The sequence below is a fragment of the Streptopelia decaocto genome (genome assembly GCF_964273445.1).
Source record: "Streptopelia decaocto genome assembly, chromosome: 4".
NCBI lineage: Eukaryota > Metazoa > Chordata > Aves > Columbiformes > Columbidae > Streptopelia > Streptopelia decaocto.
The window spans coordinates 1,116,263-1,142,977 of record NC_138658.1 but is presented as its reverse complement, the minus strand read 5'-3'; the positions used below and the strand labels follow the sequence as shown (position 1 = coordinate 1,142,977).

Below are 26,715 nucleotides of genomic sequence, written 5' to 3'. Positions count from 1 at the left end.
AGAAGCTTTAGCTCAAGTTTTTTCAATTATGTAATAAAACACCCTTAACTATGTAATAATATACCCCCATATTCCTGTAACTAATGTTACTCACATAGGCTGGCATCTCCAGGATAAAGTACCGATTCTAAACGTCAGCTATTTGCTGCCTAAGGACAATGTCACTTATCTGGCTTCAGAACAGAAGCTCTGACTTTTCAGCATTTTTCCTTCCTATTTACATTTTACTAACGGCACCCAATAACCTCCCACACAAAGCAGCCGTGTTTCCCAGTACGAGACGTTGCGCTGTGACTACCAGGCAGAAACAAACAGACAAACAGCGGGATACAGAAATGGCTGCTCTAAGTCTAGAGGACACGGGGTAATCCGGTGGCATCAGAGCACACCACAGAAGTCTTATTGAAAACAATGGATTAAAGAACACCCGAATATATACAGGCAGATATTTAGAATAATTGCGCTGATACCAGTCTAGTCCCAAGGCTTTATGGCGATGTAAATCAAGTGTAAAATGTGGCGGGATGACTGACTCACTGCCTGGCAGCAGGAAAAACCTGCGTCCTTGCAACACGCTCGCAGTGTGAGCATCGCCAGCTACTAATCAGCACTAATTACCCCAGGACACTAACAGAGCGCACGCCGCAGGCTGAGAAGCAATGGCTGAACGCAGATGATGCTGCACAGCACACGGGATATCACTTGAGCATCTTCCTGACAGCGGCAAGAAATTGTAGTAAGAGCCGGAATAATGTCAGTTTTAAACCCATGGCAGAGTATCTTAAAGATGAGCCAGGCTCCTGCACCCCTAGAGCACAGGTAGCTGGATCACAGTGACCTATCATAAAAGGTTTTGCATCACCATTTATACTACAGTACAGTACTTCTGAAGTTGATAATCTGTTTAGCAGAAGAAATGCGCTTTCCTGTAAGAACGTTTCCCAGGGACAAGGGAGCGCCTGTTCTCAAGATCTGTCATTTTTGAAGGCGGGAGCTCTGCGAGAAGCGAGCGGCGCAGTCACCTGGGCTGGTCCGTGCCGTGCTGGAAGCGGACCCTGCGCTGGCGCACGTCCTCGCAGCTGAAGCGGCCGCCGCGGCCCAGCGGCAGCTCCGTCCCGCCGGCCAGCAGCACCAGTCGCCCGTTGGAGGGGGCGCTGGCCACGGTGAACACCAGCCGCCCCGTGTCCGCGGCCGCGTCGCCGACACCCAGCAGGGACAGGTCCAGGGCCTTCACCCCGCCAATGCCCACCGTGAGGGGACCGCTCACGTGGAACGAGGACAGGCGCTTGCTGGCTAAAAAGAGAGGGGAGAAAGCATTACCGAGTGAATGTTTCTTACTTCACAGCCATGGGCTGCGTTACCAGCTTGCCTGTGACTCCCACCTTTTGGATAACAGACCCTCATAATGCCCCGTTCACCACTGACCAGCATCTCCAGAAGAACCGCAATCCACCCCAGTCCCCACTATGATTTGAAACAAGCCACTTCCCACCTTGAATTAGATGATCTTTCGAGGTCCCTTCCAATCCCTAACATTCTGTGATTCTGTGAATTCCACCCCGCAAAACTCAAAACTAACATCTACTGGCCTGCACTGCGAAAGGACTAGTAAATCTTCATTTAGAACCAAGATAAGTAAGCACTACAGTTGATTTCGTAAGGGAATTCCCCCAAGATGTGTTTTCATTTGTTCTGCAGTGGTGATAAATGGCGCTGCAATTGGAAAGACGTGCCTCCATACCCAACTAGGCAACTGCGCTTAGAAAACCACGTACAGGCAGAACAAAAAGTCAGAGAAAAACAGCTGCCAACTTTTAAGATCCAACACAGAAGCGCACAGAACTGAATTCCAATAACGCCTCTGAATGAACACTACTTTTGGCCTTAAAACCTGCGGGAAGCCTGTCAGTGGGTTTATCATGAGACACACACCTTCTTCACACTGTCTGGTCCGTGTGTTGCCATAGAAACCCTGGCCACAGGCAGGGAGGCAGGTGTTGTTCCTCAGGAAGGTGGTGCTGTCGCACAGGCGGCACAGGCTGCCGCTGTCACACTCCAAGCAGCCGGGAGGACAGGCTGAATGGGACGGAAAACACAGCCCCAGTGAGACAGTGCAGAAACAACGCGGTCCCTGGCGCGGAGCTGTGCCCCCCTCACAACGGGAACACCGCTGCCATGCCTGTCCCACCCACCCGCCAGGAACAACCGCGGAGAAAAGGCAGAGTTCAGCTTATTAGCCCACAAATACAACTGAAACCTTCCCAAAAATGTGCTTTTAATACTTGTTTTTCACTCCGAATCTCATTCCCCCTGGATCAGGCACGTCAAATGCAGATACAGCGTGTTATCTCATTCTCCAGCTGACTGCATCGCCTCCGCGCTGAGTTTAAGGCAGCGCCCAAGCGCTTCCCCTCCACCCCAGCCTTGCAGAGAAAAATCACCGTACAGAACACAACCCCCACCCTACCTGTGCACTCTCGCCGTGCCTCGTCTGCGTAGTGTCGCTTCCCACACTCGCGGACACAACGAGCGTCCAAGAGGAAAAACGGGGCTTGGCAAAGGCTGCAGCGGTCGGGCTGGCGGCACTGCAGGCAGCGCTCGTCGTCACACCCTGAAAGTCGGACGCACAGGGTCCAGCTCAGCACCACTTTCTGCGGTAACCCCACAGGAGCCGCAGCTCTGGTGCGTGTGAGCATGGTGAGAAATCTGAATTTCAAAAGGTGCTTTCTGAACGCAAGGCGGGCACGAATTGGAGACAAGCATGGAAACACCTTGGCAGCAGCGATTAGAAGTTAATGCTCAAGGAGAACTCACTCTGGCACGTGTCTGACTCCTGGTAATAACCTGCAGGGCACTGTTCCACGCAAGCTCCGCCATGGAGCACGTAGCCCTCCATACACTGCAGGCAGTCGGTCCTGCCGGGGCCTCGACACGCGTTACAGCTCCAGTCACACTCTGCAAGAACAAACAGAGTCCATGTTGGGCAGCCCTTTCTGGGGTGCTCTCACCACTTGGGCTCTATAAGCTATGGGAATATAAGCCCTAGAAGCAAAGAGAACAGTAAAAATGGTTAAAGAGAAAAAACTGATGACTTATTTCGTTTTCCCCTCTTGGACCCAACACGTCCTACCTGTGTCAAATTTGAGCAGGCTTAGCTCCTGTTCAGCACTCAGACCTGCTAACGCTGGCACAATTTTGTTGCCCATGAGGTCTGACTTTATCCCCTGAGCAGCAATGTTCCTTTTCTGCCAAGGCTGAGGTTGGTGCTCGTTAGCAATTACCCACCCGCTTCATCCATCTCACGCTTTCAAATGAGCTGGCCAAAAGAAAGTGCAGCCCCTGTCCCCCTGGAAATCCACTCAGCCCCCGCAGAGTCCAACCGTGCCCAAGGAGCACCTGGGCTGCCAACGCTACCCTGTGTCCCCTGGGCACTTAGAGGGGTATTTAATTGGCAATTAATGACCAACACACTGGTTGATGAGCCGGGGAAATGGGTAAGAGCACGAGGGGGTGGAAGCAAGGACTCGTGGAGGCGAGCATGGAAATCTTGCAAGTCATGCGCCTTTTAAATCGCTCCAAACTCTTGTTTCTGCCGTTGTCCAGTGATACAGAGGAGAGAAGCAGGTAAGTACCCAAGGCCCTATAGCCACCCTAAAAACCACTCAGCCTGGCACACTCGCTCGTCATTCGGCTGACCCACGGCTAAACGAACTGCTGGGCCTGACCCCGGACAAGCGTGCCGGCTCACTTACTAAATCGTTTGCAAGAGAAGGATTTGCAATAAAGGCTGAAGGGCTGAAGTACGTGACAGCAGACTGCTGAAACAGAGAAAAACCTGTAAAACCCTGCAAGTGCTCTGTCACTGAACAACTCCCCCCATCCACACTCTGGAAAGCTGGCCGTCGTGTTGCAATACAACCCATTATTAGCCAAAGCACTTGCAATTCTGTTTTTTGTTCCTTTTACTTTAGAGCAGCAATGTGTTTTCACCTCTGCAGGTCCCGCTGGAGAGGTCCAGGTAGTACTGCTGGGCGCAGCTCTCGTAGCGGCACTCCCCGAACTGCAGCACCCTGGCGGGGTCTCGGCAGGACGTGCAGCCCGCGGCCGACTCGCAGCTCCGGCACTGGCGGTCGCAGGCTGTGGGGAGGCAAAGGAACAGCCGTCACCGCCCTGCACCCGCCAGCTGTGCACCCGCGCACGGCATCACCTGCAGCCCTGCCGCCCCTCGTGTCCTCTGTGACAGAAACCTGCGCAGCCCTCCGCGTTTTTGCTTCTTACGTTCCTTTTCACAGCCTCCAAAAATGCAAAAAGCCTCCTTCCATTTGGAATAGGCGGTTGTAGGTCAGAGAGGTTCTCCTGCCCCTCTGCTCTGCCCTGGGGAGACCACACCTGGAATATTGTGTCCAGTTGTGGCCCCTCAGTTCCAGCAGGACAGGGAACTGCTGGAGAGAGTCCAGCGCAGCCACCAAGATGCTGCAGGGAGTGGAGCATCTCCCGTGTGAGGAAAGGCTGAGGGAGCTGGGGCTCTGGAGCTGGACAAGAGGACACTGAGGGGGGACTCATTCCTGGGGATCAATATGGAAAGGGGGAGTGTCAGGGTGATGGAGCCAGGCTCTTCTGGTGACAACCAGTGACAGGACAAGGGGCAGTGGGTTCAAACTGGAACACAGGAGGTTCCACTTAAATTTGAGAAGAAACTTGTTCCCGGTGAGGGTGGCAGAGCCTGGCCCAGGCTGCCCAGGGGGTTGTGGAGTCTCCTTCTCTGCAGACATTCCAACCCGCCTGGACACCTTCCTGTGGAACCTCATCTGGGTGTTCCTGCTCCATGGGGGGATTGCACTGGATGAGCTTTCCAGGGCCCTCCAACCCCTGACATTCGGTGATTCAGTTACATCTCACACTGCTTCTTACCCTCCTCTGCACAGCTTGGGGTAACACACTGAGTTCAGATCCCCAAATAAGAGCTTTGCCTGTCTCTGTTTTCCTTATTCTCTTAGAGCAACCCGCGTTTCACGCCATTCTGGATTTAGCTTGTAAAGGCTCAGGTTTGGGGACCACAAGGGACGGCTGCAGTCCTGCTGGTGGAGCTGGTAGGACCAAAGGCCCGTTTAATTCCACTCAGCGCTTCCACCTTGTTTGCGCGCAGTGTGACATTTGGGAGCTGTGGGGAGCAAATAAAGGTGCCAGGAAAATAAAGCAATTCAGGGATTTACTGAATCTAGGAACAAAGTGCAGAGAGCCCCAAGTGTCTGAAGCACAGAAGAAAGCACAGCTGGCCATTTTTAATAGAAAATCAAACCAGGACTCTCATAGGGTTTAGTTCACCTGCAGTTCAGGCGTTAAATACCAATATGCTGCTCACGGAAGTTCAGTTCTATTAGCAATCCGCTTCAATTTGCTTTTAACTCAAATTAGAAATTTAGAACCACAAAACCTCAAAGTACTGAAGTAAATGTGAAAATACCCACGTTGCTCCCACTGAAAGGAGAATTCGGTGCCCTTCAAAGCAGTCCCTTTGTCTCACCTAGAAACTGCCATAGCAGGTCTGCGCTTTGCTGAGGTGCAAACGAACTTCTAAGGAAACGTTTGTTTAAAGAAGAGTGGCTGTTCTCAGGTGCTCTGGTGCCAGGCTGGTTTGCCTAACTTAAGAATACTACATGGAACAATCACTGTTTGTAAGTGCTCCAAAAAGCCAAATATTAAAAGCAGGGTGAAATACTCCACATGAGGTCTAAATCTTTAGGAATCAAGTTACTGATGGAAGTGTGCCAGGAAAGCAAAAACCGTACTTGAGAGCAAGCCTGTCTGCCTGTGTTATCAGCAGGACTCCACACCATGGAGAATGCATTAAGCTCTGCACTGATCCTTGCCCAGTGAGTCACCAAGCTTAAAAACACCTCCCAGAGCCCGTACTGGCACTCAGCGTCTCTCTGAGCTTCATTCCAAAGCCGAGTTCCTCAAAAGTGCCAAACAACTAAACTAAAGGTTGAAGAGAGAGCAGATTTCCTCAGCCTAGCAGCCAACCTCCCTTTACACAATTCTCGTTCCCTCTAAGTGGTGGTTTGTATCTCCACAGCTTATCAGCAGCACTCCACTCCAAAGGCACAAGTGACACTCGGAATGACAAAAATCCAAAGCACCGCCACACTTTGCCCTGAGCTTCCTGCCGCCGGCACTTCGTACGCTGCTTAGAAAAGCCGTTTGCAATAAGGAGATCAGAAAAGCCTCAGTGTAGTCAAATTTGCTCCTGGAAATCTATTTGCGTTTGAGCTCCTGAAGCACGTGGGGAAGGGCACAGTCCTCGGGAACGCTCCACTTGCACCAGCGTGTCCTGAGGCGGGTTGTCACCCCAAGGTTTCCATTAGACAAGGGCACTGTAACTCAGTAGGGAGGTATTCTGGTGCAGTTAGCAGTAAGAGAATCACACTGCAGGAGAGAATAACTACAGCCCTTGTAGGAACCAGCCAGGGCAGCGAGGATCCCATCATTCCTTTTTATTATTCCTCTTTTCTATTACTCTCCTTTTCTCGTTGTTACTGAACAGCCTTTTTTTCTGTCAGCGGAAGAACGGTACAAACTCTTCCACCTGTTTCCTTGAATTTATGCAAGGTGTCTCCATCTCTGCTGATGAGATGGAAATAATAGTGTTGGGAAAACCATATATTTTGACAAAAGGCAGGTAAAGCTGACAACCACATCAGCTTCCTCCTATGGGATCTCATCGCTAAAGAATCTGATCTAGCCGGGATGACACTGACACCCGTTCTCAGTGCAGCGCAACAGAGTTATTTTATCATCAGTCAGGATAATTTAAATCAGGGTAATGCAGGACTTCACGAAACTGCGTGTTGAGGTTCACAGCAACCAAACCACTAAAGCACTCGCTCTTTTTTAGGTGTGTGTATTACAGCGGGGCAATTCAAGCAGGGATTTTTCATACTTCTTATGCCTCTGGGCCATACAGTTTGGCATTTTGGAACATCAAGCCCAATAATTATGTAAGGAATGAGCCAATTGATGTCAAGGCCAGAGTAATGAAGGAAAAGGGAGGCCCTGGGATAGCAGGGAGAGGATAAAACACGACTGGAATTAACACCAGATCAATTGCATCAGATCATTAGGAGATAAAGATAGCACAGCTCAACCACGCCAGGCAGTGACGTGCCTGGAAAGCTGTACGGGGAAAACGTGGCATAAACACCATGGTCTTAATCCAGATTCCATAGCAGGTACTCATAGTGCACTGGGGAGGGGGGTGACCTTAGCACATAGTGATTAAAACTGGCCTAACCTTGCCAAGTTCTCACAAAGCCCAGAATCCACCAGGATTTTTGGCCGCTTCTCTGTGTTCCAGCCCAACAACTTAAGGAAGGCTGCACAAGCTCCCCTGCAGACCCTGACTGTCCTTGGGGTCAATAACAAAACTGCAGCTGGGTTTGAACACAACCCGCGCCGCAGGCGCTAAGGCACCTAATCCCTTGTGTCGACTCACAGCGAATTTTCAGGCACGTTTTTTTGCTGGCAATAGGAAGAGTAAGTGAAGGAACAAGAGAAGGCATGCCGGTGAACATGCTGTGCGAAGGACAGGCGGCGTGGAGACAGACACTCACGTCTGCAGGTCTGGCTGCCGTCGCTGTAGGAGCCCTGTGGACAGACGGCCACGCAGGCGCCGGTGGGGGACAGGAGCAGGCTGGCGCTGCAGGCCGAGCAGGAGAAGGGCCCCTCGCCGCTGCAGGCTCCGCACGACGGGTGGCACCCTGCACAGACAGCAACAGCAAACGCTTCTGGTCAGGGACACGCGCATCTGTGATCACATCCCGCAGGGCCCAGCGGGAGCGCTCCCAGAGCCTGAGCCTGGTCACACCGAGCGCCAAAAGCTCCTGCTGAAGTCCACAGTGTCAGGAACTTGCTGTCCCTGTGTGCTTTTATTACATCTGCCTATATTAAAACCCCACCTCTCGGACACTCTGTCCTACAAGATCAACCCGCAGTTCCTCAGGTCCAGCAACGCCCCCGAGTCACAAAGCCGCCACTTACCTTCTGCTTTCCCTGCAGTTTTTAAGAGAGATTTTTATGCCCACCTACCTGTTTTCTTTCCCTGCTTCCTTTCCATCCCTTCGGCTTGTGCTCCTAAGCCAGACTGAAGAGATTTAAAATACCACAGTGGATGACGCCAATGTATCCTATTAATTACTCCCAAAGGGGGTAAATACTCACAAAATTACTAGTCTGTTTTATTTCTTGATAAGCCTCTACCTGAAGATTGAAGCCATCATTATAGCTATCAGGGCAATTAATCATAAGTGAAAGCAGGCAAAGAAATCATAAAAGGGCCTGCGTTATACTTAAAAGCTAGTACAAAATGGAATATGAGCTTTGACACAGTCTGAATAATGCAAAACTTACTTCAACTGAAACCTTTACACCAAAGGGAAGAAAAGTTATCCCCAGGCTTGAATTTCTAGCAAGGCAAAGTATCTCTCAGGGGTCTTTCCAATTAAATGGCACAGAGTGCATTTCATACATACTCTGAGATTTAATTTGTCAAAAACAAGTACGGGAACACTCAGCTCCCAGAGTGCTTGAGGGAAGCTTTGGAACATCAGCCGCCAGTGCTGGACTGAGCAGGAACCGTCACTGCCTGCAAAAGGAGCATCTGCACGGTAATTCTCATGGGCAGAGCTTCTTGTCTTGATTTCCTTCTCGCTAAATAAACTATAAACGCCTTTGCTCAGCGTAAGATGCATTGGGCTTTAGCATGTCCCTGTCGGCCACATAACAAGAAAAGCAACATGCTTGTTCCAAGAGTCCAGGGAACACAAAGCATCTCACACAAAGATGGGAACATGCAACCGAATCGATACCGAGACCTGGAGGAGGTCCAAGGACAGAAGCCGAGAGAACGCAGTGAGGACGCGGGGCAGCGGTGTGAGTACTCACGTGTGCAGGCGCCGCTGTGGGCGAAGGCTCCCGGCGGGCAGCCCGGCACGCAGCGCTCCCCCAGCAGCAGGTGGCGGTGGCTGTGGCACTGCAGGCACACGCTGCCGCCGTCCCGCAGGTTGGCCACGCAGCGCCGGCACAGCGGGTGGCAGTCTGCGGGGAGAGCGGGGTCACACACGGCAGAACTGAGCCCGGGGACTCGCGGAGACACGGGGGATGGACTGTCGGGGTGCAGGGGCTGGGGTGGGGGCTGAACGCTGCACTCCAGACGTCTGCAAGACGGGCGACCAGAAATGACCGCGTTCAAAGAGCATTTCTTTCCTCTTGCCCTCATCCCCATCGTCTGCTCTTCCTGAGCATCACAGCGTTTTCACTTTTCCCCAGCAAACACGTTCTCTGCATCTCCCGCCCCCTCCGAGCATCCTCTGTCCCATCCTTTGAGTGAGCTTGGGAAAGCTTCGCACACGGCCAGTTCAACGCTTTGCTTTCCCCAAACCTTCCTCTGATTTTAGGTGCTTCTGCCTACAGGATTAACGTCAAACTCTGCACAGGTATAACCTGCACGACCTTCTCCCGTGGTTCTTACTGTTCAGATTTCCCAAGCACACAAGACACCCCCAGGCTGAAGAGGCCGCCGCAGGCACCCAGGCCAAGCGCGGCACTGGGAGACGCACGAGAGCGCCTCACAACCTCTCATTTCTCCATTTTTCCCCCAGTTTGCGTCTCCTGACCTCTGCCTGAACTTGGGCGCTTCAAAAGCTTTTACAACAAGCCCTTTGTATGCACAACAGTGCAATGTAAGGCAACCTGGGAGCCAAATTAATCCTAATTACAGTATTCAGAAAATTATAAAGGAAATGATGACTGTCTTGAAAGAAATGTAACAATGTGGTTTGATTTGAGCAGCTGCCTGGCCTCTTGTCAGATTCCTAGGGAAGGTTCAACTTTCTGCCTCATCTCCCGGGACAGCATTACTACAGATCTAATGTACGAGCTGAGGACAAGCTCACAGGAGTCCGGGGAATTCTGCACCCAGCCCTGCAAAACCCTGACAGCAACCGCAGGCCAGCCCAGCGCGGCTCCTCCTGCCCGTCACACACAGGTCATTCTCACCGAACGCAGCTGGAAAGGCACAGAAGTGAATGCAACGCTGGCTGCATGCAGGGGTTCTTTACACCAGCTGCCTCCTCCAGCTCCTGACCCCTCGGGTGCAGTCTGAGCTGGTTTCTGCCTCACCCCCCAGCCTTGCAGCTGGGAAACGGACAGCCAAAGAACGCACGTTATGCGTGAGACAGTGACCCTGGGAGTTCTCAGTCCATCACTGTCAGGGCAGCGATAAGAAAAGCACATTAACACATGAGGTGGTGCTCCCAAACTCAGCGGCAAACCTCAGAACCGCCTTGCAGAGGTCACAGCTTGCAGGGGCTATCGAGCTGCAGCTTCGCACTGCACAGGGAAAAGACTTGACACTCAAGGCATCATCCCGTGTGTAATCCCAACCAAAGACCCCAAAGCTGCGCGGACAGCAGGGGGAAAGCCTCGCCACTATCTGTAACCTCGCAGAAGGGATCACACGCAGCTCTCCGGGAGAGCAAGGACTAGGGTATCAGCCCAAAGGTCACTTGTGTGCACAGGGCTGCAGGTGGGGCGAAGTTCTATGCATTTATATTCAATAAAATTAACATAAATCCAACTGGTTTCTTATGCTTCCACATCTGCCTGGCCATATGTCTACTCCTCTTATTGTTAAAATAGTAGTCATCTAGACTAATCTCTTGCTGGAGCCACTGCTCTCTAATGAAGAGTTTGGTTAGATGCAATAAGTCGCCCAACCCAGCCATGGTTTTCAGTGATGAAGAACAAAAGAGACTCTTGTGTACAGCCAATAGGTCCACAAACAAAGCATAAAAATGAGACAGAGCAAACTTATGGTGCCCGAATAACCAATATCTGCTGTAAATAACGAGACTCTCCCAACGAACCTCTACAAAGATAAGTATCTACAGAACCAGGTGCTGCTGCAGTACGGTTTTCTCTTTCCAGCCTGTGCTGGCTCCTGTGTATTAAGAGAGTTGTTTTTCCCAGCGACCGTTTGAGGATGAATCAGCCCCATCAGTCTCTCGTTCCTTCACAAGCCTGGAGATCAAAGAGCACACACCACCAACTAAAAACCAGCGCTGACGCTCATGGTGAGTGCGATGGAGACTGGGGACCCAGGGAGAGAGTAAAGGAAGAGCTGACGTGCTTTGTTTTGGAAAGAATATTGAAATTGGGCACAGCAGGCTCCCTTTGAAGGGAGGACTGGCAGCAGCAGTGCTCTCTGTGTGCTCCCCTATTCTTCCCTGTGTTTTCCTGCGCAGTGGGGTTTGTCTCCTGCCTCCGGCTGTTCCCCGAGGATCCTCACCCAGCTCCTCCCGTGGGTTTGTGCTCCGGCGGCTCCGCGTCCCCTGTTTGCCGCAGGTCAGCGTGACACAGTCACCTGTTCCCACACTGGGTTCACCACCTTGCTTACACCTCCAACATCCCTCCGATCGCCTCTTTGAGACTATGGACCTGTCTCCCACCACCCAAACACAACTTCTCCCTGTTACCCTGTCAGCCAGCTCCAATTTCCTCCTTGTCAAGTCACCTCTATGCAAAATAAACCCTGCAGACAACCTTGCCTATCACTGACCTCCTGTAAATCAACTTTCATTGTAAAGTATAATCTAATTACTTACACAGATTTGCATTTCCAAAGCTACTTTACTTCCACACTCCATAGCTTTGTCTTGGCATGCAAAGACAACAAAGAAAAGCGTCCTTCCTATACGGAAAGTACCTATTTCTCTTGCCTGTAAAGACAGAGGAGACTGTTTAGGGGGACAAAATAATCTCTGAAGTGTCTGTGAATGCTTATAAAGGAAACCAGAGGCATTTCTAGCTCTCAGTTCCACCATTTGCTAAGCAATCAGCCACTTGTATTGTTTAAACACACCTCCCCTCCTAAGGGCTCTTTAGAATACACCTCCCTGATCCAAGTTTCTTATTCTAAAGTAAGGTATGAGTTTACAACGGAAGGGTAGCCCAAGTACCAGGAATCCATATTGATAAGGGGAAGGGTATTATATGCGTCGGGGTGGTCTGTAAAGCCTGCAGCACCAACCGGTGGGGAACAGGGGAGGGAAACTGCGGCCGCGATGTTGGGGGGATACAAGCAGGGGCTTTTTGCCCTATTAAGCGTGCCGACCTTTAGGTAGAACACCTGGTCTTGCAAAATCATTATTCAAATGTGCTTTGCTGAGAGATCTTGCCTGGGCCTATTGTATTTGCAAAATAATTGTTTCCTACACTGTTTTCCAGGCCGGTGGCTGCAATGTTTCCTGAAGCTGAAGCTGCCTTGGGTAAGAGAGAGAAATCAAAGAACTTTTTCAAAGTGAAAACACACAAAGCAGAGCAGCCCTGAGAGCCCAGGGGGACTGCTAAACCCACACACCGTCCTGCGCACAGCCCTTCGCTGCGGAACGAGGTTAATCAACCGAGCACGCTCCGAGAAGACGGGCACAAACTCAGTGTGCCAAACCAGAGCTTAGGAGCTCAGCGATCTTTTGAAACTTGAGGCCATTTTGTCTTTCTCCTGCTTACATCTGAAACGCTTATTTGACAAACTGCTGAAAACAAGCTCTTTTCTCCTATGAACAAGGCAAATGATGCAATCCTCATTCAGGTAACATTACAATAACCACGTCCATTCACAGGCGATGGTTTGGAGTGCCCGTATGAAGGTCCGTGGTGCGACAGGTGACGATGCACAGCAGCCCCCCTAAGGCACAGGGCAGCTCTGCCTGGGGGCCGCGAATTGGAGAGAAACGGGAAGATAATGGTAAAAAATATTGCTCTGGGATGAAAAGGAAGAAGCTTTGTTGGATTCCAATGCAAATCATATATTATGCAAGTTTCAGGGGTTTTAATGCTCTCTTTTATGGGACAGCTGCTCTTTAGCGGGTAATTAATAACTTGCAAGGGCAAATTTAGCAATTCAGTGAGCGCTGAATGAGGAGAAGGAATGAAATTTGACAACCTGGACGTGGGGCTCTTCAGCAGGAGCCACAACACACAACCCTCGACATCGGACACAAATGTGGCACCAAGAGCAGCACATTTCGGACCACAAACCCCAAGCACCACTTCTTTCGAAAGGGTAACACGTAACTCTGTTCCTTTACAAGGATTTTGAGAACTGCATTAAAACTTCATTAAAAGAACCACAACACATATATGTAAATAAAAATAAGTCTCTGAGAGCAGGAATCATTCAAATTAAACTCAGAACAACAGCCTCTCCATGGATATACTTAGTAAGCCTAATGCATTCTTCCCTTTTCTTAGGATTCCTTACTCATTTGGATTGCTCGGCCTAGCGTAAGCCTCACACACAGTATCTTTTTTTGATAAAGAAAAGAAATGGCTTGATAAAGCTCAGAAATGGTTGGAGCAGTTCCCAGGATATGCTTATACAAGTCTGCGTGATGGATTAAAAGCCATTTTTCTTTTTAAACAGGTAAATGCAATCAGTGCCTTCTGATTCTATGCCTAAGTGCAGGCACTGAGCACCCTCAAAGTGTAACCTCTGTGTATAAATCTGTGTAAAGCTCCCACAAATGCCCGGAGCAGTGCCAGCTGTGCCACTTCGAGCCCTGCAAAACTGCTCCTCGGGCCCCCCGGTGCTTCCCTAAGTCCCGTTCTGGAGCGTCACGCAGGATTTCCCGGCGCTGCTCCCCACGCAGTGACAGGCGGGCGCTGCAAAGCCCAGACCGCACCAAGACGCCACCTCAGAGAGGAGCTGCAGCCCGTCCTGCTTGGCAGAGCACGTTCACTGTGAGATTAGGCACCATGCCAGTGCTCTGATGCTGCCCAGACACACGGGGCCACGCTTGGCAGCTCAAGCCCTCCCAGCAAACCCTGCAGCAGCAAGTCTGGCAGAACGGAGCCTTGTCTCCCTCTCTACCGCCTGCCCTAATGGGGAAACTGCAGCGGGTCTGTGCAATCCTTGACAGAAAGTATGGGAGTAGAGACCAGTCTTGAAGATATTAAGGTTTATCCTGAGAAAGATGGGAGTAAAGGCGTATCCGGAGATATGGAGTGGTACCCGTGAGAGAGAAGAGATGTACCCGTGAGAGAGAAGGGGATAGAAGAGTAACACTGATGACAGCAAAAATAGCCAATGAGATGTTACTGCTGTAACTTGTAACCAATAGTGAAGAGACACATGAATTGGTAAAACTGTATAAAAATGCACTTGTGGCAATAAATGGCATCTACTACTTTCATCCTGGAAGAACTTGGCCCATGTTGTTTGTCCGTCTCAACTGCGACACCCTACACAATATGTAAAACGATGTACAGCGGGAGTGGCAAGTGGCTTTGCTATAAACTACACACACTGGAGACCCTCCAAATGGTATTTCTGTCTGTGTGACACTTTACCCGTAGCGGGCAGTTTGATTTCTCCACACCGCGTGCTCAAGTACCCGGTTAACGCCGCAGAGCGAGCCGCGCCACCCGCCGTCACTCACCCACGCAGTACCCCACCAGGTTGAGATACTGCTCCTCCGGGCAGCCGGTCCTGCACGTCCCATCGGCCAGGGACGCGTGGGGGTGGCAGGTGACGCACTCCGAGTGCGAGGGGCCGCGGCAGGTCCTGCAGGACGGGTGGCACGCTGGGGACAACACCGACACTCGTTATGCTCGTTACACCTCACCTGACCCCTGCCCGCCCCAGAAATCCAGCCCCTATAGCATCAGACCCCTGCCCGCCCCAGAAAGCCAGCCCCTATAGCATCGGATCCCTGCCCGCCCCAGAAAGCCAGCCCCTATAGCATCGGACCCCTGCCCGCCCCAGAAAGCCAGCCCCTATAGCATCGGATCCCTGCCCTCCCCAGAAAGCCAGCCCCTATAGCATCGGACCCCTGCCCTCCCCAGAAAGCCAGCCCCTATAGCATTGGATCCCTGCCCTCCCCAGAAAGCCAGCCCCTATAGCATCGGATCCCTGCCCTCCCCAGAAAGCCAGCCCCTATAGCATCGGATCCCTGCCCTCCCCAGAAAGCCAGCCCCTATAGCATCGGATCCCTGCCCTCCCCAGAAAGCCAGCCCCTATAGCATCGGATCCCTGCCCTCCCCAGAAAGCCAGCCCCTATAGCATCGGAACCGCGCGCTCCTACAAAACGTGGGGTCATAACGTGACCTAATCGCACCAGTGACTGCACAGTTGTGCTTTGGAAGGCTCTTACATCCTTCATTTTGAATTCACCAGGTGAGAAATTAGCTGAAAAATTTAAAATGTGATTTGTTCTGTGCATTAATCATGGATTTTTTGGGACTCATCATCTTCCCAGGGTTTCTCCTCCTTCGGTGCCGCAGGACGGGCGGCCGGCCGGGGCTCTGCCGATGGCGTCGGCCTCGGTGAGGGGTGCGAGGGCTCACCCGCCCCTGTGCCACAGCAAAATGGCCACGAACACCGCCCGAGCCCAGCGAAATTAACACGAAATATCTTCAGGGAAGCAGCCCAGAGGAGCAAAACTGATTCTAATTTATGATCCAACCTGTGCGCCTCTCTCTCGTTAGGAGGAGATTCCATCTCCTGAAACTGGACTACCCCGTTCCCCCCTGAAAATACTTAAACAGCCTCGTATGAACCCGACAGCATCCCTAACTATGCGGAGCAAGGCGCCGCGCGCCGGGCACTCACCGGAGCAGCGCTGTCCCCGGGCGAACAGCCCCGCGGGGCAGGCGGGGACGCAGCGCCCGGCCAGCAGCACGCGGGGCGCGGGACAGCCCGTGCAGTCCTGGGACGAGCCCCCCGCGCAGCCCGCGCACGACGGGTGGCACCCTGCGGGACACAAACCACAGGCACACGGGGACGTCAGCCACCGGCTTCCCTCCGTCACACCGCTTCAGCCTCCTCTGCAGTCTCTAGCCTCGATGGAAAGACTTATTGGGTATTTCAGCTGTGGTACGTGTGCTGCAGGGCACGATCAGCGCTAAAAACTGCGGTGGGATGTCCTGCCCTGCTCCAGGGGCTCACACAGACACAGCTCCCTCTGTTCTGAAAAGGATTGATCCCGCTTCAAAACCAGTCAGTAGTAAAAATGAGACACTGAGCTTCAATGAGAAGAAAGCTAAACTAAGCTAAGCTGAGCTTCAATGAGAAGAAAGCTAAGCTAAGCTGAGCTTCAATGAGAAGAAAGCTAAGCTAAGCTGCACAGACTTGGATGCAGTCATTTAAAATAACCAAGTATCTGAATCCTTCAGTCATAACTTATATGTAGAGGATGTTTTCCTTCAAAAGTACTAGTATACGCTGTTCTGAAAGGTACTGAATTTAAACATGCAGGGACTGTCACAGGGTGGTACAGGAGCTCAAACACCCAAGAACGATCACACGAGATGCCCCGAATGCCCACGATCCAGCGCAGCTCGGTGCCGAGGGCTCCGAACGGCCGTTCCCAGCCCGTACTCACGTCTGCAGACTCCCGCGCTGTCCGGGTAGAACGCGCCTTGGCAGCGAGAGACGCAAGAGCCGTGTTGGGCCCCTTGGGCGGGCTGGCGAGGCTGCAGGACGTGCTCCGGCGCCCGGCACCGCCGGCAGCGGGAGGCGCCGGGGCCCAGGCAGGCGCGGCAGGACGGGTGACAACCTGGCGGAGGTGGGGACAGCGGTCAGAGCCACGGGACAGCCTGCAAACCCCGGCACCGCGTCGTGGGCGCGAGAGAGAACGGGGAGGGACCGCTGCTCTGCGTCCTCGTGGTCACCCCCGTCTCCGGTCCGGAGCTGCTGCAGACAGCCCGACACGCGAGGACGAGCAAAGAGCGCGCGCTGCGCGGCAACGCGCACGCTAAGACATCTGTGCCATAAACAGCCTGCTGTACTTTCTGTAACGGAACAGGGACTTCAGAAAAATACTTTGATGCCTTCCCTTCTCCACAGAACAGCTCTGCGCTTGAAAAGAGCTGATCAACAAACTATGCTGGGAAAAACCTGCAGCACTGTGCCATGGGCAGCCTTCGTTTCTGCAAGTGCAAGGGTGAACACGATCTCACGAGGAGACAGCAAGAAATGACGGTCTGAAGGGCTCATACGAAGCATAAACTCATCCTCTGAACTTCCAGGTTTTCTGCTGCTGCAGGTATGTCAGTCTTGGCAAATCTACTAGGTGCATGGAGCATTCCATCCACCCCGTGTCAAGAAAATCCTGGCAGCAGTGTTCTGTTTATTTCAACAGCATGGATTAAAAAAAGCCCCCGAGATCACTAAGTTCGATGGGAACCAGAAAGTATTTGAGAAAATTGGCTTTTTCTCCAAGTGGGAAACAAACGGCAGGGAACCACGGGAACCACTCACGCCCAGAGCAGCTGAGCAGAGAATAAGGATCAGCATCGCAGCTGGGTACTCCGAGCACATCCCCACAAAAGCCAACATGGATATGCCGGTTTCCAGCAGCTGGGGAACTACTCCCAGCACATATCTTACCCTTGCAGCTGGGGAACTGCTCCGAGCACATATCTTACCCTTGCAGACGTCGTGATCCTGGTAGAATCCCTCTCCGCAGTCCTGCAGGCACTGGCCCTGGCGCAAGGCCAGGGGACGGGGACAGGACGTGCAGTGGGTGGCCAGGGGTCCCTCGCACGTGGAGCACGAATCGTGACAAGCTGATAACGAAACAGAGCACACGGGACTGAAATACCTCTGTGTTCCCTCCTTGCGAGCGGCGCTGCTGACTGCAGCTGCTCCCAGCCGGCACCATATTCAGCAGAAGCGCACATGTATTGATAACTAGTAACAGTAATAACTCCCACTCACAGAGTGTTCGGAATATTTATCTCAGCATGTCTTAATGTGTTTTGCAAAGCGAAGAGGTTATTTAAAATAATCCACCATGAGTGAACCAAAGAAAACCTGTCCCTGTTGTCGCGCTCTTAATAGTCCCCCCCCACAGGTAAAGGAAAATAAGACAAGGCTGGAGGGGCCTCGAGAGCCTTACAGAAGGTGATGCGAAGACGCCGCTTACCTCTGCACCTCCGGCTGGCGCTGGGGAAGTGTCCGCGCGGGCACTCGGGGACGCAGCGCCCGCGGTGGAGGAGGCGGCCCGGCGCGCAGCTCCGGCACCGCGGCGGCTCCGCGGAGCACGTCTCACAGGACGGGTCGCAAGCTGCCCAAGGGGACGGCTCGTTAACAGAACGCACTCAGAAAGCGAAGAACGCAGCCAGAGAAGCCAAGTCACGCCAGCCATGCCGCCTCCTTTCTCGGTCAGAAAGGCATCTTTAAACGCTCCTCCGCGGCACACGGCACCTCCTGCACTGCCTGAGTGAGCAGGGACGTTCTCGGGGCAGACGGGTGAGTACAGCCACGTAAGTGCTGACCTGTACCCGTCTAGGACTCCAAACAGGTACAAATCCCAGGGACAGGGCTGCCCCAGCGCTCCCTCCACTCCTGATCACCCTCGCCAGCTAATGTTGTGTTTTTCCTGTCACCAACAGTCTGTGAACAGGGAGCACCATTCTGAAGAATTTCACGCACCAAAACCGTCTCATAAATCTTTACAAATCTTTGTGCAAGCATCAGTTCACAGATTGTTCAGGAAATAAAAGATGACGTATAAATTTGCCATTTCTGACCCCCTCCCTCTTCTCCTCAAGTCCCAGTTTTAAGCATGAAAATGCGTCTAAAACTGAACACGATAATGTTGACAATCGGCTCCGGTGGTGCCTGTTGTCAGTCTGACAGTCTGAGCTGCTGTCTCAGGGCAGGACCAGCCTCTGCTTTCCCCACGTCGGCAGCGCTACTGCCAAGCATTTTATATAACCAGCTGCTGTTCCTCTCCATTAATCAGACACCCTCCCTTTGAACCAGCTCACGGCATCCCGGTTGGGTATCAAAATGAGTGTTTTTGGTAGAGGATGACAGGCCTGAGCTGCCGGAGGTTGTGAGAACAGCTATGGAGTTTGGAGGAATCACCGGCAATAAAAATCAAAATTACAGCCAAGCTGTATCTAAGTAAAATTTCCTTTTGAGCTTAAATGATTTTCAGCTACGGATGTAAGAGTTCGAGCCCACACACTTCAAAAACCAGGTACAATGTACTGTACCAACCAAACCCAAGGGAAACCTGCTCAAAGCGAAATCCACCCAGAAATGGGCAGGACAGCGAGGATTCGATAAACCTGCAGCGGGTTCTAAGGCCTCTCCAGCTCGCTCTGGCTCACGCAGACGAGCCCTGGGATTGCTGGAGGGGAAGCTGGACGGTCCCTCCATGGTGCGGGAGGTGGCTGTCCCCACAAACCCAGCGCTGTGCCCATTCCACATGCTTTATTTATTTGAGGTTCTTTTCCCCTTCACGTTCTCTCTGACTTAGGTCTTTCATTCTCTCCAGACTTCTCTTCCCCTTCTTCCCAGCTCCCAAGTCCCATCTGTTGTGCAGGTATTAGTTACCGTGATGCTGAGTTATAATCAAATTTACAGAAACCTGCTGGCAAGGGCCATTTTTCTTTCCACAGACAAATGGATTTGTCAAGCCCTGAGAAACAACTCGGGCTTTCAAGCTGTTCAGTGTGAGGAAGAAACCCTAAATCTTTCAGCAACTGATTAGCTTAAATGAATTAATAATCCTACAAACAAACAGCAGCTTTCCTCACCCGATATTTATGCACAAGGTACATCTGGCTTTTCAGACATGAATAAAATCACAGCTGCCGCGCGGCTAAATGAAATATTGATTCCCTTTCTGTAGAGCGTTTCTTGAACTCCTTGCAATGGAGAAGGAAAGGGGTATTTACCGGAGCAGACGCCGTCCCTGGGGTGGAAGCCGGGCGGGCAGGCGGCCGCGCAGCGCCCGGCGTGCAGCACCAGCGCCGTGTCTGCGCAGGACCCGCAGTCGCTGTCGGCAGCGCCGCGGCACGAGGAGCAGGACTCGTGACAGGCTGCGGGAGGGAAGGCGGAGGGTTAGCAACCCAGCGGCCAGCTCTTGAAAACGGACAGCATGCAGCAATCCACTGCCTTGCAGTTCCTTGAGTTCACGGGCATGCCCTGCTTCCGAAAAGGAAAATGAAAGCCACGCTGTTGTTTTTATGTTAGTTCTCTTGGAGAAAAGGAGGCGCAGGGGCCACCTTAGTGATCTCTGCAGCTTCCTGAGGAGGGGAGGTGGAGCAGGACATGCTGAGCTCTTCTCCCAGGTATCCAGCGATAGGACACGTTGAAATGGTTCGAAGCTGCATCAGGGAGGTTCAGACGGGATGTCAGGAGATATCTCTTTATGGGGAGGGTGGCCAACCCTGCAATAGGTTTCCTGAGAGCTGCTTGACGCCCCGAGCCCACCAGCCTTCCACACACAACGCCCCTAATAATTCACTTGAGCTTCTGGGCAGCCCCGAAGTGGTTGGGCAGTTGGATTAGGAGATTGTTGTACATCCAACTGAAACCCTCTGTCCTATTCTGGTATTTGTGATCCAGGCCGTCTCAGAGGCACAACTCACACCTTCATTTTATATGAGCGGTACGACGACAGATCCCATCACTTGCGGACTGTAATCCAGACCTGCCCCGAGCCCCCTGCAGCCACCGCTGACATTACCGGTGTCCCCAACAGCCAGGGCCAGCCTGCGGGGCTGTGTCAGACCCGAACAGCCACCGCTGACATTACCAGTGTCCCCAACAGCCAGGGCCAGCCTGCGGGGCTGTGTCAGACCCGAACAGCCACCGCTGACATTACCGGTGTCCCCAACAGCCAGGGCCAGCCTGTGGGGCTGCGTCAGACCCGAACAGCCACCGCTGACATTACCGGTGTCCCCAACAGCCAGGGCCAGCCTGCGGGGCTGTGTCAGACCCGAACAGCCACCGCTGACATTACCGGTGTCCCCAACAGCCAGGGCCAGCCTGCAGGGCTGTGTCAGACCCGAACAGCCACCGCTGACATTACCGGTGTCCCCAACAGCCAGGGCCAGCCTGCAGGGCTGTGTCAGACCCGAACAGCCACCGCTGACATTACCGGTGTCCCCAACAGCCAGGGCCAGCCTGCGGGGCTGTGTCAGACCCGAACAGCCACCGCTGACATTACCAGTGTCCCCAACAGCCAGGGCCAGCCTGCGGGGCTGTGTCAGACCCGAACAGCCACCGCTGACATTACCGGTGTCCCCAACAGCCAGGGCCAGCCTGTGGGGCTGCGTCAGACCCGAACAGCCACCGCTGACATTACCGGTGTCCCCAACAGCCAGGGCCAGCCTGCGGGGCTGTGTCAGACCCGAACAGCCACCGCTGACATTACCGGTGTCCCCAACAGCCAGGGCCAGCCTGCAGGGCTGTGTCAGACCCGAACAGCCACCGCTGACATTACCGGTGTCCCCAACAGCCAGGGCCAGCCTGCAGGGCTGTGTCAGACCCGAACAGCCACCGCTGACATTACCGGTGTCCCCAACAGCCAGGGCCAGCCCGCGGGGCTGCGTCAGACCCGAACAGCCACCGCTGACATTACCGGTGTCCCCAACAGCCAGGGCCAGCCTGCGGGGCTGCGTCAGACCCGAACAGCCACCGCTGACATTACCGGTGTCCCCAACAGCCAGGGCCAGCCTGCGGGGCTGTGTCAGACCCGAACAGCCACCGCTGACATTACCGGTGTCCCCAACAGCCAGGGCCAGCCTGCGGGGCTGTGTCAGACCCGAACAGCCACCGCTGACATTACCGGTGTCCCCAACAGCCAGGGCCAGCCTGCAGGGCTGTGTCAGACCCGAACAGCCACCGCTGACATTACCGGTGTCCCCAACAGCCAGGGCCAGCCTGCGGGGCTGTGTCAGACCCTGCAACAGCCACCGCTGACATTACCGGTGTCCCCAACAGCCAGGGCCAGCCTGCGGGGCTGTGTCAGACCCGAACAGCCACCGCTGACATTACCGGTGTCCCCAACAGCCAGGGCCAGCCTGCGGGGCTGTGTCAGACCCTGCAACAGCCACCGCTGACATTACCGGTGTCCCCAACAGCCAGGGCCAGCCTGCGGGGCTGTGTCAGACCCGAACAGCCACCGCTGACATTACCCGTGTCCCCAACAGCCAGGGCCAGCCTGTGGGGCTGTGTCAGACCCGAACAGCCACCGCTGACATTACCGGTGTCCCCAACAGCCAGGGCCAGCCTGCGGGGCTGTGTCAGACCCTGCAACAGCCACCGCTGACATTACCGGTGTCCCCAACAGCCAGGGCCAGCCTGCGGGGCTGTGTCAGACCCGAACAGCCACCGCTGACATTACCGGTGTCCCCAACAGCCAGGGCCAACCTGCTGCTGGAAACCACGCATCCCAAACCGAGAACGTTCCACTCAGGGAAATCCAGCCCACTGTGGTTTACGGAACCCGTGCAGCAGACGCGTGTTGAATCCTGTGCTACTGGTGCTTGCAGGAACTGCGCAAACTACAGTTCTTTCAGCTATTAGATTTTTTTTCTTGATTACACCCAATGATGTTCCAAAGATGTCCTTAACTCTCCTATTTCGCAATAAGGCAGGTACGTGCTTGTGCTCCCACAACACGGCAGGTGGGAGAAAACACAACTTGATGACATTTGCCCCATATCCACAAACATGTCTGAAGTTGTAACCACCCAAGAAAAGCAATTAACACAGTCTAGTTCACCCTTTTTGTGACTTTGGAACATGCTCCTTGCAGATGTTAAAACCATTATGGGAAGAACATTTCTGAACGGTCTAAGGCCCATCTGGACAATCAGATTACAGATTCATAAAACTAAGAGGATACAAAGAAAGAGTGAACAGCAATGAATTATTGACCCTATCTGAAATTTCAGACTTTCTCCGCTGCTTTGACTTTATGCAGAAAATGCAGCCAAGCAGAACTAAAGCAAATTGGTTTAATTCCCTCGAGGAAACAGGAACAAATTTTCCCAGCAGTTTTCAGCGACAAGCAGGCGTGACCGCAAACTTGGACGGACGCACAACCGCCACCTCCAACCAGCAATGAACGAACCATCGGCCTCCCCCCGCTGCCGAAACACGGCTCTGCCAGCCGCACCACCAGCAGGTGCAAGGGACATGCGAAAATCCAACCAAATGAAGCAGAAGATCATTTGATACTTAAGCCTATAAATTCTTTTGGATGGTGCCACTCTTTTCTGTTTAACCGTGCACAATGGAGCCTTATTCTACAGCTACTGCTGGAGCTTTTTCAGGCTTTCAAAACGCGAACAAACGGGGCGCTGGGCTGGGAAGCTGAAGCGCCTTCCCCCCTGAAACCTGCCCAAAGCCCCAGGCCGGGTTTAGTTTGAAGCGGGAGGGCTGGCTGCACGGAGAGTGAAGCGATGGCTTGCAAGCCAAGCGTGCGCTCCACCCCTCTGCCCAATTAAAGCTGCAGAAATCATTGAAGCCTTCTGCAAAGGTCAACATCTAGAGGAGAAAAGAGTTCGCCTCAGAGAAAACAATTAACCTGTCACCATGAAAAAGCGGCTGCCTTACGGTTCGGGAAAATGACCAATAGTTGAGAGGAGCAGGGAAGCACTATCACAGCTCCATCAAACAGAAAACTGCAACTTTCCCACCTTAGGCTCAGTCTTTCCAATAGCTAAGATACAGGATTTAGACACATCTCAGTGCTTTATGGAATTACTGATTTTGTAGATATTCTTCCTGAAAACAGTTATTCCCACCAACTCTCTGAAAGGGCACGCCATGGGAAACGAATAAATGGCAAAGCAAAGAAAAAACTGTTCCAAAAAGTATTTTCCATGAGCTTGGCCGAGTCCTATCAACCCCCCAGCCCTCCAAGCGCTTTTCTAGTCACCTCCAAGTCCCCTCTGCCGAAAGCTCCGGCACCACGGCTGCTGTTCCTCTGTATTGAACCCAAAGCGAAGCCCCGTGACCACATTGCCAGGCACAGCTCAGGGGCTTCAATCCTTACCAACATTACATCCTTAGTCAAACCAGTGTGTACACCCTGCGTTGCCTCCTCAGCTCCACCAAACCCATGGTACCGCTTCCAAAAGAGGATTCGGAATGGAAAGAGGATGGTGGTGAAAAACCAGAGTGTTCCAGAGCACAGAATCACAGAATCGACTGGGTTGGAAAAGACCTCAGAGATCATCGAGTCCAACCCTTGGTCCAACTCTAGTCCATTTATTAGATCATGGCACTGAGTGCCATGTCCAATCTCAGTTTAAAAACCTCCAGGGCCGGTGAGTCCAGCACCTCCCTGGGCAGCCATTCCAATGCCTGACCACTCTCTCTGCACAGAATTGCTTTCTCATCTCCAGCCTCAATTTCCCCTGGCAGAGTTGAAGCCCATGGCCCCTTGTATCACACAGTATCACAGTATGTTTGGGATTGGAAGGGACCTCAAAAGATCATCTAGTCCAATCCCCCTGCTGGAGCAGGAACACCTAGGTGAGGTCGCACAGGAACATGTCCAGGCGGGTTTTGAATGTCTCCAGAGAAGGAGACTCCACAACTTCCCTGGGCAGCCTGTTCCAGTGCTCTGTCACCCTCACTGAGAAGAAGTTTCTTCTCAAATTTAAGTGGAACCTCTTGTGTTCCAGCTTGATCCCATTACCCCTTGTCCTATCATTGTTTGCCACTGAGAAGAGTCTGGCTCCATCCTCATGGCACTCACCCTTTATATATTTATAAACATTAATAAGGTCCCCCCTTAGTCTCCTCTTCTCCAAACTAAAGAGACCCAGCTCCCTCAGCCTTTCTTCATAAGGGAGGTGCTCCACTCCCTTAATCATCTTTGTTGCCCTACGCTGGACCCTCTCCAGCAGTTCCCTGTCCTTCTTGAACTGAGGGGCCCAGAACTGGACACAATATTCCAGATGTGGTCTCACCAGGGCAGAGTAGAGGGGAAGGAGGACCTCTCTCGATCTACTAACCACCCCCCTTCTAATACACCCCAGGATGCCATTGGCCTTCCTGGCCACAAGGGCACAGTGCTGGCTCATGGTCATCCTGTTGTCCACCAGGACCCCCAGGTCCCTTTCCCCTACACTGCTCTCTAATATGTAATCTCCCAACCTATACTGGAACCTGGGGTTGTTCCTGCCCAGATGCAGGACTCTACACTTGTCCTTGTTAAATTTCATCAGGTTATTCCCTGCCCAGCTCTCCAGCCTGTCCAGGTCCCGCTGGATGGCAGCACAGCCCTCCGGCGTGTCAGCCACTCCTCCTAGCTTGGTGTCATCAGCAAACTTGCTGATAGTACACTCAATTCCCTCGTCCAAGTCATTAATGAATATATTGAATAATATTGGCCCCAGCACTGACCCTTGGGGCACTCCACTAGATACTGGCCTCCAACTAGACTCCGCACCATTGACTACCACTCTCTGGCTTCTCTCCCTAAGCCAGTTTGCAACCCACCTCACTACTCTATTGTCTAGACCACACCTCCTCAACTTAGCTGTGAGGATGCTGTGGGAGACTGTGTCAAAGGCTTTACTGAAGTCAAGGTAGACAACATCCACCGCTCTGCCACCATCCATCCACCTTGTTACATTCTCATAAAAGGCTATGAGGTTGGTCAAGCATGACCTACCCTTGGTAAAGCCATGCTGACTGCCCCTAATAACCCTCTTATCCTTGATATGCCTTGAGATGGCACCAAGGACAAGCTGTTCCATTACTTTCCCAGGGACAGAGGTGAGGCTGACCGGTCTATAATTACCCGGGTCCTCCTTCTTGCCCTTTTTGAAGACTGGAGTGACATTTGCTTTCCTCCAGTCCTCGGGCACCTCTCCCGTTTCCCAAGACTTGGCAAAGATGATGGAGAGCGGTCCAGCAATGACTTCAGCCAGCTCCCTCAGCACCCGCGGATGCATCCCATCTGGACCCATGGATTTATGAATGTCCAGACTATTTAATTGCTCCCTAACCCAGTCCTCATCGACTAAAGCAAACTCCTCCATTGACCTGGCTTCATCCGGGGTCTCAGGGGTACAGGGCTCCCCAGGACAGCCTCCGGCAGAGTAGACAGAGACAAAGAAGGCATTCAGTAATTCTGCCTTCTCTGTATCTTCTGCCACCAGGGCACCCACCCCATTCATCAGTGGGCCTACATTGCCTCTGGTATTAGTTTTATCTGCTATGTATTTGAAAAAGTTCTTTTTGCTGTCCTTGACCCCTCTCGCCAGCTGTAATTCTAAGGAGGCCTTGGCTATCCTAGCTGCCTTCCTATATCCTCTAACAGCAGCCTTATATTCCTCCCAAGTGGCCAGCCCCTGCTTCCATGACCTGTAAACTCTCCTCTTCTGCTTGAGCATACCCAACAGCTCCCTATTCAACCACGCAGGCCTCCTGGCTCCCTTCCTTGACTTCCTATGTGTGGGGATGCTCTGATCCTGAGCGTGGAAGAAGCAATCACTGAATGCCACCCAGCTATCTTGGGCCCCTTTTCCTTCAAGCAGTCTTGCCCATGGGATTTCCCCCAGCAATTGCTTGAAAAGGCCAAAGTTAGCCCTGCTGAAGTCCAGGGTTGCAATTCTACTTGCTATTCTGTTCCTGCCACATGAGATGCTGAACTCCACCATCTCGTGGTCACTGCAACCCAGGCAGCCCTCAACCTTTACTGCTTCGACCAGACCCTCCTTGTTAGTGAGGATGAGATCCAGCAGTGCACCTCTCCTAGTCGGCTCCTCCACCATCTGCATGAGGAAGTTATCATCAATGCACTGGAGGAACCTCCTGGACTGTGGCTGGCTGGCTGAATGGTCCTTCCAGCAAACATCAGGGAAGTTAAAATCACCCACAACAACCATGGC

General features: G+C 52.7%; 1 protein-coding gene across 5 annotated transcripts in view; it reads right to left on the bottom strand.

Moving 5' to 3' along the window:
- FRAS1 (Fraser extracellular matrix complex subunit 1) overlaps positions 1-26,715 on the bottom strand; it is a 112,270-nt gene that overhangs the window by 37,113 nt on the left and 48,442 nt on the right. For all 5 annotated transcript variants that reach the window (XR_014183863.1, XM_082050618.1, XM_082050621.1 and 2 more), the window contains 13 exons: positions 19,750-19,893; positions 17,985-18,125; positions 17,485-17,625; positions 16,440-16,613; positions 15,668-15,808; positions 14,496-14,639; positions 8,941-9,093; positions 7,611-7,757; positions 3,991-4,137; positions 2,815-2,955; positions 2,468-2,611; positions 1,933-2,076; positions 1,023-1,293 (listed from right to left, as the gene is read on the bottom strand). Coding sequence is in view for 4 of the 5 variants with exons in the window: in XM_082050618.1 (XP_081906744.1) it covers positions 1,023-1,293; positions 1,933-2,076; positions 2,468-2,611; positions 2,815-2,955; positions 3,991-4,137; positions 7,611-7,757; positions 8,941-9,093; positions 14,496-14,639; positions 15,668-15,808; positions 16,440-16,613; positions 17,485-17,625; positions 17,985-18,125; positions 19,750-19,893 (2,032 nt within the window). In the remaining variant the exon portion in view is untranslated. The remainder of the gene's footprint in view (positions 1-1,022; positions 1,294-1,932; positions 2,077-2,467; positions 2,612-2,814; positions 2,956-3,990; positions 4,138-7,610; positions 7,758-8,940; positions 9,094-14,495; positions 14,640-15,667; positions 15,809-16,439; positions 16,614-17,484; positions 17,626-17,984; positions 18,126-19,749; positions 19,894-26,715) is intronic.